A 13,238-nucleotide genomic window follows, 5' to 3' on the forward strand; every position below is an offset into this window, starting at 1 on the left:
CTTTGCACATCAACACTGGCAGAATGTATCACACAGCATAATTTTCCATAATTATAGTATTCACTTTCTTATCATGATTATAACCCCCCCCCCGTCTCTTCATTATTTTCTCCAGATAGCTTCATAGTTCAAGAGGATGGCCCATGATCATGTCCCAATTTCAAATGTCTCACCCTTGCCAACCAGCACACCAGTTACATGAGACGTTTTGGAACAGATCTCTCTCCATGCTTACTCCACGTGTACTCCTGTCACCCTCCTGAGAGAAAAGGCATGAGAGAAAAGCAGTTGATAGCTTTGACTGGATGCTGTACAACGGTGGCTGGCTCGGACTCAGGTCTCTTGGTAGAAGTGGTGCGGGCAGGGCTGGATTGAACGCCTTTGTTGCTCATCTTCAGCTGGTTAGAGGGGTTTTGACGTTCACACCGTTCTCGTGGTCAAATTATTCCTTCCATGCATTAAGACAACGATTTGTACAAATTACTTTTTGATACATTTTATAACCCAATTGTGAAACAAACTTTATGTAGACATTATTTGCTTCTTATTTTCTACTCTTAAGATGCATATAATGTCCAGTGCATAACCTAGCCTGCTGGAACCAGCCTGATCGCTGTGTTCACCATTCTATTTCACTTCACATTTTAATTAGAAAGGTGAACAAAGCATTCAAGTTGGTTCCACCAGGCCAATCGTAACCACCATTGATAATGTAATCAGTGCTGTGTGTGTTTGTGTGTGACCAACCAGTATCTTTGATTATGGGCCAGGAGCTGATCGACACTGCTATGCCCATCAATGTGGCTCTGGCAAAGATCTCACTTTCAGCATCACATCTTGCCTGCTCACCAGCGGTCGTCGATGGGGAGAAGAGCATTAGGTAGGTTTAGTCTGACTTGTTCAAACTTCAACATAGTATATGGTACAGCACAAATGTCCAGTAGTGGCAACACCCTTTTCATTCCATGTTCCACTGATTAACTGCCGATTTCTACAGGATGGACTGGAGATGCTTTTGCCAGATGGCAGCCTCGTTATGTGGAAACCGTAATTGGGTAGGGTTTATAAGCCTGTTCAAATTTCAACGTAGGATAGGTAATATCTGACACAAACAAGTACTAACTGCCATTGGTAATAGAACATAAATATGTATGGAGCCAGCACATGGAGACTTGCAAGATGAAGTCCAGACAGATGGGCTTGATACTAATGTTTCTGAATGGAGGGACCTGGACTCTGCCTTCAAATGTTACTAGACAACTTTTACTTGTATTGTCTTTTTTTAAATTATTGAATGGTATCAGTCAATATGGGGAGGGAGAACTCTGTTGTATATGGCAGGATTTCGTAAACTTGGTCCTGTATTCGGCTAAGGTGTATGTAAACTTCCGACTTGAAATGTGTATATATATATATATATATATATATAACACAGGAATTCACGTTTGACCGCACTGGGCATTTAAACTCAAGATTTTTCAGAAAGAGGATTTGTCTAGACACAAACCAGACTAAAATATGACAAAAGCACACACAATTCATTAGGAATGAACATTTAGCATTTAATGTGCTGAATACACATTTGGTCTTCCTTTGAAATGTTATTGAACATATCCCAATCTCCTTTGGTTGGAAAACATAATTGGCATTTGAAATGTACATGTGTAGACAAATGTTTTTTCATACAGCAACATCTGATTCAATTGTCCTCAATCATACTACCTAATAGTAACAGAGCAAATATAATGCAATTTTAATGTGTACTTTTAAAGTCTGAATACCTGTAAGAAAAAGTTGTTTAATACAATAGAATACAATTGGTCACACTGTCCTTCTTTGAAAGTAATCATTCTAAAATCAGTAAGAGTGTACGAGGATGGCAGGCTTCACTACAAGCAAATTCAATATGAATTCAGTAGCAAAGAACAAATTCTTTCATCCAACAAGATATCATGTAATATGATGCACACACACTGTTCAGCAATGGGAACGGTAATATTCTACATGTAGTCCTCTATAAGTGTCCATTGAACTATCAGACAAGCCTGAAAGTCAAAGGTCCAATCAACAGTAACAATCAAGTTATGCCTATATCACATGTTTAGAACCTCCCATAATTGCAATTTGACCTTAAATGCACTATACCACCACAAAAACTGCAATATCCTAAAGCACGATGGGAAGAGCCATTTCAAAGTGCTTCAACATGGCTGTGTTTAAAAGTATATTGCACATTACTGGGGTCTTAAGGCGGAAGCATGGTTATGGCCTTCCTACATCATGTTCATCGCAGCATTGGCGGCTCAACAGAAGTACATGACAGAGTCTCACTGAAGCATACTATTGCGGTGACCAAACATTTAATGTCATGATCACAAGGCTTTCACAACAAATTTGAACAGCCAATGTGAATAACTTAATGAAGTCTGTTGTGAGGGCAGCCCTTAATTCTTCAATCTGCAGGAAATGCATTGAAATGGCAACATTATCAGCAGCTCGAAATTTCTTTAAGGTGTAGCATTACTTTAAGTTGAACTTAAGGTAATCTATGCATTTTATCGTGGTTGAGGCTTGGATTGGAAGTAGGGCAAGATGAGAAGTCTGCATACATATCAGGACAACTTCTACAAGTAGCCATCCGAATGAATCAGCTCCAGGAGAAGTTTAAGTCAAGACGAAATGTTCCTCTTGAGTTTTCCAAGAACAATGCAAGATTGGCTCACCGTCCCTATGTGGATATTATTGACAAAATAAAAATACAGATTTCAGTGAGGACATAGAACTAATAATATAGGAAAGTAGACTTGAATGTAGCTAAACGATTTCTATTTGGTAGGACATGGGATTTTACATTGCCCAAACTACCAAAACAAATAAATGGTGGTCCATTCATAGAAAACAACAACTTGAACCGTGACTTCTTGAGATACTACAAATCAGTCTTACTAGTCGTTAAAATGTGAGAGAGTCAGGAAGAATGAGTCTGTCTTAGAGGCCTCTTAACGGGTAGAATAAGTGATGGTAATCCCTAGAAGCAGACATGCTGATTGGCTACAAAGTGTCAGCTGGATTTACAGATTGCCTGCGAGAACAACACTCAGGGCATCACTGATTGGCTGCGAGAACTACAAGGCGACCCCCTTGGCATCACTGACTGGCTGAGAGCAGGCCCTGTCTTTGAGCATGCTCCAGGATGGCGTTGTGGCAGAAGTAGTACTGGTCGGGGGTCTGGATCGTGAAGGCCCTCTGCGTTCTCATCCACCGCACCGTCTGACACACATTGAGTGTCCCCATGTCCTGCAACTGGGACAGACAAATGTCCAGGGCACAGAAGGTACCTGGGAAGAAGGAAGGTGGGTTTCACAACATAGAGATTTTATTTAATTGTGTGCATTACATGTTACTGAGGTGATCTGGGGGGAATGAACTTACTTGTTATAAGTATTGTCTTATTAGGGCCCTGTGGTTTGTGGAATCATGTGACATGCCTGGATTTTTAACCTTTATAGCTTTTTCCTCAAACTGTCCCAGCAGATGGTCCAGCTGCATCCTCAGACAATTGCTTTCCTCTTTGGTGTAATTCTCATTTCTGGATAAGGCTTAAAATACAGGATAAAATCTTGCCATGTCACATGATTGTGCAAAATACAGAGCCTAAATAATATATTTTGTGTGTCTTTATTTTGGTCTCAAGGACTGGAGTAAAGTCTGATACGCATATACTAAATGAGTGGTGGTCATCAGTGAGAATGAATAGTTCACCTGTTCTGCCTATGCCCGCACTGCAGTGAACCACCATGGGGGGTCCCAGGGGGTGGCCTCTCCACCGGGGTCCCATGCCCTTCACCGCAAGTCTCTGCTGCCTCTTGACGGCCCCCAGGAAGTCGATGAGCGTCAAGGCCGAAGTGGGGACGCCATAGTCAGGCCAGCTCAGGTATTGGAAGTGGGTCACCTGCTTTTGCTCACAATTCTGGTAGGGAAGGGATAGACACACCATGATAATAGTGTTAAATTGTGGTAAACAATCACTGATATGCATGAGTTCTAACGTGTTGGAAGTTTTGATGTTGGCCAACACCAACACTAAGGTAGTGTTGCACAGTGAAAATTGTTCCAGCTAAGGTGAACAGCCATCCCTATGCAGCTAGCCTGTGCTACAGATAATCTCAGATTTTCATCCTTAAAAACAATAAATCAGCAATAGGAAATGTGTTATTCCTTGTGTAAAGGGAGCAGAGGTCACTTTAGACCTGTAGCTAGCTACTGTACCTCCATGTTGTACAGCTCCAGGGTGGTCTGGCTGTAGTGGGAGTGGTTGTCCACTCTCTGGTTGACCACAGCCATGTGACTGTACACCTCCTGTCCACCTTCCTCCAGAGGCCAGTACTGACCACATTTCTTCCGACCGCCCTCGTTCGTCCTGCAACACACAGCTTTATTATCTCTAGGAGGGTAATGACAATCTCTCTATACTTCAAGAAGTGCCCTATTGTAACATATATGGGTCTGGTTGACAACAGTCACCACATATCAGCATTTCCAAACGTCAGTGAATCATTTAACAACAATCCTCCACTTCATGCCATGACAAAGACTTGCTATAATTTCAACTCCCACTGGGTAAAGGAATGCTGTAAGAAAAGTAACTACCTTGTTGTCATGACAATGACTAGCACATTTTGCTCCCAGACCATTCTCCAAAAATCACCATAAGTTTTCTCCAGTGGTCCTATGGACAGTAGAGTAGAATGAAGGGAATTATCTACTTGTTACATCAAGGCTCATACACACTTACAAAATGTTGAGGTCTTTATGTATAAAATTTTCAACCAACTCAAAACTGATTGTACAAAACATAAAGACATATACTGATCAGGTGAATCCAGCTGAAAGCTATGGTCCTTTATTGATGTCACTTGTTAAATCCATTTCAATCAGTACAGATGAAAAGGAGAAAAAAGGTTAAAGAAGGATTTTTAAGCCTTGAAACAATTGAAACATAGATTGTGTATGTGTCATTCAGAGGGTGAATGGGCAAGACAAAATATTTAAGTGCCTTTGAACGGAGTATGGTAGTAGGTGCCAGGCGTACCGGTTTGTGTGAGTCAAAAACTGCAACAGTGCTGGATTTTTCACACTCAACAGTTTCCTGTGTGTATCAAGAATGGTCCACCACCCAAAGGACATCAACCAACTTGACACAACTGTGAGAAGCATTGAGGTCAACATGGGCCAGCATCCCTGTGGAACGCTTTCGACACCTTGTATAGTCCATGCCCCTACAAATTGAGGATGTTCTGAGGGCAAAAGGGGTGTGCAACTCAATATTAGGAAGGTGTTCCTAATGTTTTGTACACCGTGTGCAGTCTTTCAATTCATCAAGCACACCATAATGCATTATACCTGTCGACTTTAGTGTTACCAAAATACCAATAGTTTGAGAAAGGAACCTCTTACAAATAAATCCCATCAAAATTACTAGTGCAAAAGTCTCTGATGGTGAAACTAGCAGATGTAATATCATAGACGGCCATCGTTGTACCTTGAGTACCGATGTACGCATTCTTCTGTTTGTAGCCATCCATGAAGCTGGCGTTGATGTAGTCCGATCTCTGAGGGAGCAAACATGCCTTTGTCACAGCGACTGAGAGAATAGGGGTCCTATAACATCAGAGCTGTACAGTAGCAATCCAGATAACACTATAGAGCCTTGTTGGATGAATGCCAAATAAATTGAGCAAATAAAAAGAGGGGGCTATTATCAAGGCGGTATTAAGCTGTTTATCAGAGACCTTTGGTGAGACTGCTGAGTGTAAAAGTAGAGGCTTTCTCACAAACACATGAACCAAAGATGTCCTTTGACATTCTATGAGGCTGAAAGAGAGCATATGGCAATATTGCGCAGTTCTTTTGTGGTTTTTTTTTGTCCTCTTAAAAGCCTATTCAAGATGAATATTCAAAAAATATAGAATTAATAGTTCAAGTTCTAGGAACCACGTGTAAAGTTCAGGTATATGTGCATTTACAAATACTGTATGGAGCCATATTATGCTGTTGTGAATGGTGACAGCAAGTCTTCTAATGCACATTGTGCTTGATAAAAGCCACTATATGCACATGTGGTTCCTAGAAAGTGTTACTGATATCTCGTATGTTATGATACTGTACACTTTAACTGCATGATGACATTGTCATATGACTTTTGAGATGTACACACCTCGTTTTGTCTAGTTTTCAGACAAACTCTTGTTTGGTCAAGACACAGGACATCCCCATAGCGATTCCTCTCCTGGTTGTATGCAGTACTGGAGAGATTGACAGACATAATCAACCATTGGTAATTTAAGAATATCATGAATCAGTATCAAGTTACTGCTCCAAGGGACTGATGCAAAGTTTTGCCACCCAGTTTGATGCTTTCCTTGGTAGTTTAATGGACAAACCCAAAGTCTCATCCTTTTCAACCCAGTGAGGGCTGGGGGGCCTGTATTCACAAAGGGCCAGAGTAGGATTGCTGGTATATGATCAGTTTAGCCATTTAGACAATAAAGAATGAGATTATAAATCGATAGGAGGGTTCTGATCCAAGAAAAGCTCTGATCAGCTTCTACTCTGAGACACCTTGTGAATACAGGACCCGAACTCTCTAGGCTTCTCCCTATGCAGCTCAAATGCCAGGAAATGTAGATCAACACAAAGCAAACCCTTTAAAAGTGATTGTACTCATCTACTCACAGGGCACAGTGGAAGGTCCCTGGCGGTTGCTCCTTGCGGATTTCCACGTACTCCAGGTGAATGCCAGAGCGCTGGAGCCTGCCCAGGTGGGCCATGAACTCCTGCAGGCACATGGCCTCCAGCCCGGGGGTGTGGACTGACGAGTCCGCCAGTGGGATGCCGACCAGCTCGTCAACTAGGTCCACACGGCCTTTCTGCCCAGCCAGGAGCTGCTCGTTCCAGCCGTGGGCATCCAGGGGCAGCAGCCCCCCCAGGTGCTCTGGGAGACAATCCCGGGGGAGGTGTTGGCGGAGGTCGGACATTTTGACCATCTGGACCTGGGAGAGGAGAAGGAGGTTGGAGAGTAGGAGGGCTTCAACTTGAAAGTCAAGTGATAACATCTGATCTTAAGTCCTTGCTCCGTTTAAAAAAATATATATATATATTAAAACTGGACCACATGTCAAAAGTATAGAATCCTTTTTAGGACATCCTGATTTGTAAGCTGTAGGTTTCAGTTTTGACTAAGAATTGAGGATGTCCTAAAATGGATTACATGCATTAATAGGGGTTTAGGCTGATTTCATTCCAATTCAATGAATCACTGGGACAGTCAATGAATCAACGTCAAGGAATCAAATAGTGTGCTTTTCAATAATGCTCCCTGCCCTGTTCAATAAATGGATTCCGATTTGATATTGCATTATTAGAGCCATTTTACAAACGTCATATCACCAATGAATAATGTGATTGAATGCTTGGTGTTATCACCACAATCTCTTGACCTCCTCAAGTTCATAAAAAAGTCATAGTTAAACAAGATCATTAATGACTAAATAAACTTTGTAAAAAAAAAATCACTGTCCTACTGCCTTCTTAACTAATCTGCTTTAAGAGATGCAAGTCCATCAGAGCCACATGCACGATCTGTTACATCTACTATTTTTTTGTGAAATCAACAGTGACGTGGGCTGAGTATAAATGGCACATTATTCCCTATGTTGTGAACTACTTTTGACCAGGGCCCATAGGGGTAGAGTGTGGATCGAAATGATGTACACCCTTGATAAAGATGAGCAATAGTGACTGTATAAAATAAGTAATTCTAATTCTGAGCAAAATTTTATATTCTTACAATTGCTCAGAGAAAGATTTTGTTAAACAAGTAATACTTTTTTCTCTCAAAAAGATAGGGGTCAAAATGATTGACACCCCTGAATATTCTTATAGATAAAGTAGTCAAGTTAAGTATTTGGTCCCATTTTCCTAGCACGCAATGACTACATCGAACTAGTGACTAGAGCTGCAAAGGGTCGGAAATTTTCCGGTAAATTTCCGTAATTTTTCCAGAAACTTTCCATGGGAAGTTAAACACGGGAATTTTGCTTAAATTCACCAAAAGTTAGCTTATAACAGTGAATCTTTTTTTGTGGAATACCAAAGGCAATTCTAGGTCTTGTGGCATATTTTGGTTAAACTATCCCAAATTAAATGGAATTGCAACTCTCTGCATGCACAGTGCATTCTTCCATCACATGTACAGCTGATTCTCAAGATCTTGCACACTAATGAGATGCTATTGAGCCCACACTACTAGACTGTCTGAGCCAAGGACTACAGGCTTTCTGGTAAGTTTTGATTACAATACCGGGTGGGGTGAATATATTTTATTTGACATACATTTTTTGTTAACTAGTAAATAGTAGCCTACAGCAAACTGTGTTTCAATAATTTCTAACTTGTATATTTTTGCTACCATGTGGGTTTTAGCTTGCTTGAGCCTGCTAACTGAGGAGTGTTAATTCACCTGTTTCCATAAATGTTTAATTTTAAAACATTTATCTTACAAAAGGAGTTGTTTAATCGAACTGCTTAACTATTTAACTGTACATGAAATTGTATTTGTAGTTTTTTTACTCCTTTTTTTCTCATCTTTACATGAAAATGCAACAGGCACTATTTTATGTGTGGAGATATTTCACTGCAGCTAATGTAGAAGGAAAAGCAGTGTGCAAATACTGTGCCAAATCATGTGTGAAGAATGCAACAAAGATAGATAATCATCTGGCCAAGAGCATAAAGTTCCCTCAGCGCTCACAACAATCAACCTTTGACAGAAGTCCCTCTATTCGAGGTGAAAATGATGAATCAGACATCGCCATCAAGAGGATCCTCCTGGATGATGTATTTTAGGAGAGAGTAGTAAGCAGCCTGAAACTCCTGAAACCTATAGCAGTAGCCATTGCACAGATTGAGGGAGACAATGCCATCCTATCGGATGTTCAGACTCGGCTCGCAGATATAAGAGAAGAAATCTGTACTGCCCTGCCCACTTCACTGTTGCTCCAAGCACAGGAAACTACAGTTCTGAAAAACATCAAAAAGCGCAAAGACTTCTGCCTGAAGCCCATACACGCCGCAGAGCACATGTTGGACCCCAAGTATGCAGGCAAGAGCATCCTGTCTGGTGCATAGATCAACAAGGCATATGGTGTCATCACTACAGTGTCTCACCACCTTGGCCTGCACGAGGGCAAGGTTCTTGGCAGTCTGGAAAAAGTTTAGGCTTTTTGAGCCTGACAACGAGCCATCCTCAACAAGGTTGGAAAGTGACAGTAAAGACGAGGCCTCAGTCTGATGTTCAAGAGGTGGACATTGAGGAGGTCCAGGGAGAAGACATGGAAGCCTGAGAGGAAGACAACCAAAGCTTTAGTTTCTGGACTATCATTTTACAGATTTATGTTAAATGTTTTTGGTAGATGCGATGGATCATTGGGGATCATTCAATATTCCCTTTCTTTTGTTGTTCAGTGAATTCAACTCATTTAATTAAAGTTCAATTCATAATTAAATTGTTTTGTTTTTTTCCTATTGGAAGGATTTAATAATTTGCAATTATGTCTACTTATGACAAGGTAAAAGGTTTAAGTTTCTGTCTCCATATGATATGGTAAATATATCCAATGCAAAAAACATTACATTTAAATGGTATTAATAATAATTTGCATATTTCCATATGTTTCCACCTCCTGAATATTCCCCAAAATGTGCAACCCTCCTTGTGACTGACTACAAACATGTTGGATGCATTTGCAGTTTGTTTTGGTTGTGATTCAGATTATTTTGTGCCCAATAGAAATGTATGGTAAATAATGTATTGTGTCGAGTGAATAATGGTGAGTGAGAAAGTTAGAGGGTCAAAGATCATAACCACAAGACATGTTAACCATTACCAATAACAGGGGTGGTTAGCATGTCTTGGGGATATGATCTTTGACCCACAGTAACTTTCTCACTCATCATTATACAGGATTATCCGTAATCATGGTAGCATCCACATTAATGTAGAAGTGTTTAGAAACATATTCTATTCTTATTTACAATAAATGTGACTCCAAAATGGCACAAAATAATCTGAAACAACCAAAACGAGCTGCAAAATTCATCCAACAAGTTTATAGTCACACGCTTGATGTAGTCATTGCATACTAGGAATCTTTAAGGGGGTTAATAATTTTGACCCCTACCTTTTTGAGAAAAAAAAGTATTACTTGTTAAAAAAAAATCTCTTTCTGAGCAATTGTAATAGTATTAAAGATTAATTTCACAATTTTCTGGAGCAGTATTTATTTTATACAGTCATTATTTCTCATCTTTATCAATGGTGTCAATCATTTTACACTCCACTGTAGGGGTATAGGGTGCGATTTCAAACACAGCCGATGTGATTTATGATCCCAAACGTTCGCTTTCCCTGGGAGGAGTTAGTTCCTGAGTAAAGGTCACAGTGGAAACACCTTGCATCCATCAATCATTTATTTGTTTAACTAGGCAAGTCAGTTAAGAACAAATTCTTATTTACAATGACGGCCTACTAAAAGGCAAAAGGCCTCCTATGGGGACGGAGGTTGGGATTAAAAATAAAAATCATCTGAAGTGCCTTGTGTATCAATTACATTGCAAGACTGGACGGCGGTTCACCCTCCAATGTCAGGTGTTATTCACTGGAAGGGAGCATCCCCAGGTCCCAGGAGTGTTTATCTGCTTCTAATATTGTTGATGTTCCCAAACTAGGACAGGGGGTTACTGAAGCAATGTCTGAGAGATATAGGGGCATGTTTGGCTCTACATTGTGAGGTCCTACTTCTGCACCATGCCAGAACATGTCTCTATCATGCTGCATCAGAAGAAAACATTGTCTCGATGGCTAAATTGCTTGGTGCAAGAAACACCAAGGAGGTGACTTTATTCCTACATGGGCCACATACAGTGCATTCGGAAAGTATTCAGACCCCTCGACTTTTTTCCACATTTCGTTACAGCTTTATTCTAAAATTGGTTAAATAGTTGTTTTCCCTCAATCTACACACAATAGCCCATAATGACAAATCAAAAACAGGTTTTTAGACATTTTTGCAAATGTATTATAAATAAAAAACTGAAATATCACATTTACACAAGTATTCAGACCCTTAACTTTGAAACACCTTTGGCAGCGATTACAGCCTTCAGTCTTCTTGGGTATGATCGGGATCAAATCCTGGCTCTAGATGGGCTACTCAAGGTCATTCAGAGACTTGTCCCGAACCCATTCCTGCCTTGTCTTGGCCGTGTGCTTAGGATCGTTGACCTGTTGGAAGGCGAACCTTCACCCCAGTAGGAGGTCCTGAGCGCTCTGGAGCACGTTTTCATCAAGGATATCTCTGTACTTTGTTCCGTTCATCTTTCACTCTACCCCGACTAGTCTCCCAGTCCCTGCTGCTGAAAAACATCCCCACAGCATGATGCTGCCACCACCATGCTTCACCGTAGGGATGGTGCCAGGTTTCCTCCAGGTGTGACACTTGGCCAAAGATTTCAATCTTGCTTTCATCAGACCAGAGAATGTTGTTTCTCATTGTCTGAGAGTCTTTAGGTGCATTTTGGCAAACTCAAAGCAGGCTGTCATGTGCCTTTTACTGAGGAGTGGCTTTCATCTGGCCACTACCACGAAGGCCTGATTTGTGGAATGCAGGCAGAGACTTTCCTTCTGGAAGGTTATCCCTTCTCCACAGAGGAACTCTGGATCGGGTTCTTGGTCACCTCTCTGACCAAGGCCCTTCTCCCCCGATTGCTCACCTTAGCCAGGTGGCCAGTCTTGGTGGTTCCAAACTTCTTCCATTTACGAATGATGGAGGCCACCGTGTTCTTGGAAACCTTCAATGCTGCAGACATTTTTTGGTATTCTTCCCCAGATCTGTGCCCCGACACAATCCCGTCTCAGAGCTCTACTGACAATTCCTTCAACGTCATGGCTTGGCTTTGTCCTGACATGCATTGTCAACTGTGTGACCTTATATAGACAGGTGTGTTCCTTTCCAAATAATGTCCACCACAGGTGGACTCCAATCAAGTTGTACAAACATCAAGAATTAACAATGGAAACAGGATGAATCAGAGCTCAATTTCAAGTCTCAAGGGTCTGAATAACAACATGTTTTTGCTTTGTCATTATGGGGTATTGTGTGTAGATTGAGTTTAGGCTGTAACGTAACGTGGAAAATGTTAAGGAGTCTGAAAACTTTCAAAATGCATTGATTAAGTCGGTTTGGATGGAAGTGTCAGCTAAATGATCATTACTACAGTCACATTCTTGACAGTTCCCTATAGTTGGAATTAGTGCTTGTTTTTGAAGATACAATTCTACCCATAGTGAGAATAGTACCATTGCACTCACCCTCTCCCTGAGTTTCTCCTTAAGCAGCAAGCTCAGCAGGTTGTAGGGCACGCGGAACCAGACAGGGGCGCCCACTATCAACACCTTCTTCAGCCTGGCAGGAAAAGCCCCCTGGTGTAGAACAGAGCAGACCTGCAGTTTTGGAACACCATTTCGCAATCCTGGCCTCTCATTCATACACATGGAGTGTACATTTGTCTGTCATCAGTCAACATATTAGCCTGGTGAACAGAAATAAAATACTACAATATGCTGCTTCAGTACTTTCTAACCTTGAGTAAGTTGAGAATCTTCTTGCTGAGGTCCAGCTCAAAGTTGGTATAGTTGGAGCCCGCCATGTCATAAATGAACACCAGGCCATTTCTTTGAGTTTCAAAGCTGTGGGGAGAGAGAGAAAATGTTTAACACTTTTTATGAACATTAAATGGGTGTATTTATAGAATGAATAGGAGTTTGGAGGGGCAAAACTATTAAATATCAAGGCATAAACCTCTCAAAGCTTATGTTATACTAAAACTGTATTAACAGTACCAGGCAAAAGTAGACACACCTACTCATTCAAGGGTTTATCTTTATTTGTACTATTTTCGACATTGTAGAATAATAGTGAAGACATCAAAACTATGAAATAACACATATGGAATCATGTAGTAACTAGTGCTGTTGCGGAGACCGTATTACCACCACACCTGCGGTCACGAGTCATGAAGGCAGTCAAATTACACATGACCGTTTAATCACAGTTTTTAGGCTTCTCCAAGCACTCTATTGTCCCTCTTATCAATTTGACATCAATGCAAATGTATTC

General features: G+C 40.9%; 1 protein-coding gene across 5 annotated transcripts in view; it reads right to left on the reverse strand.

Annotated features, from left to right (window-relative positions):
* Window positions 1–1,737: 1,737 nt before the first annotated feature.
* Window positions 1,738–13,238, reverse strand: part of LOC135524048 (tyrosine-protein phosphatase non-receptor type 9-like) — a 55,406-nt gene continuing 43,905 nt past the window's right edge. For all 5 annotated transcript variants that reach the window (XM_064951189.1, XM_064951193.1, XM_064951191.1 and 2 more), the window contains 9 exons: window positions 12,703–12,808; window positions 12,431–12,541; window positions 6,736–7,052; window positions 6,218–6,305; window positions 5,543–5,612; window positions 4,651–4,729; window positions 4,270–4,420; window positions 3,763–3,970; window positions 1,738–3,338 (listed from right to left, as the gene is read on the reverse strand). In XM_064951189.1, coding sequence (XP_064807261.1) covers window positions 3,148–3,338; window positions 3,763–3,970; window positions 4,270–4,420; window positions 4,651–4,729; window positions 5,543–5,612; window positions 6,218–6,305; window positions 6,736–7,052; window positions 12,431–12,541; window positions 12,703–12,808 — 1,321 coding nt within the window. In that variant the 3' untranslated portion in view covers window positions 1,738–3,147. The remainder of the gene's footprint in view (window positions 3,339–3,762; window positions 3,971–4,269; window positions 4,421–4,650; window positions 4,730–5,542; window positions 5,613–6,217; window positions 6,306–6,735; window positions 7,053–12,430; window positions 12,542–12,702; window positions 12,809–13,238) is intronic.

The sequence above is a fragment of the Oncorhynchus masou genome, chromosome 31 (assembly GCF_036934945.1).
Source record: "Oncorhynchus masou masou isolate Uvic2021 chromosome 31, UVic_Omas_1.1, whole genome shotgun sequence".
Taxonomy (NCBI): domain Eukaryota; kingdom Metazoa; phylum Chordata; class Actinopteri; order Salmoniformes; family Salmonidae; genus Oncorhynchus; species Oncorhynchus masou.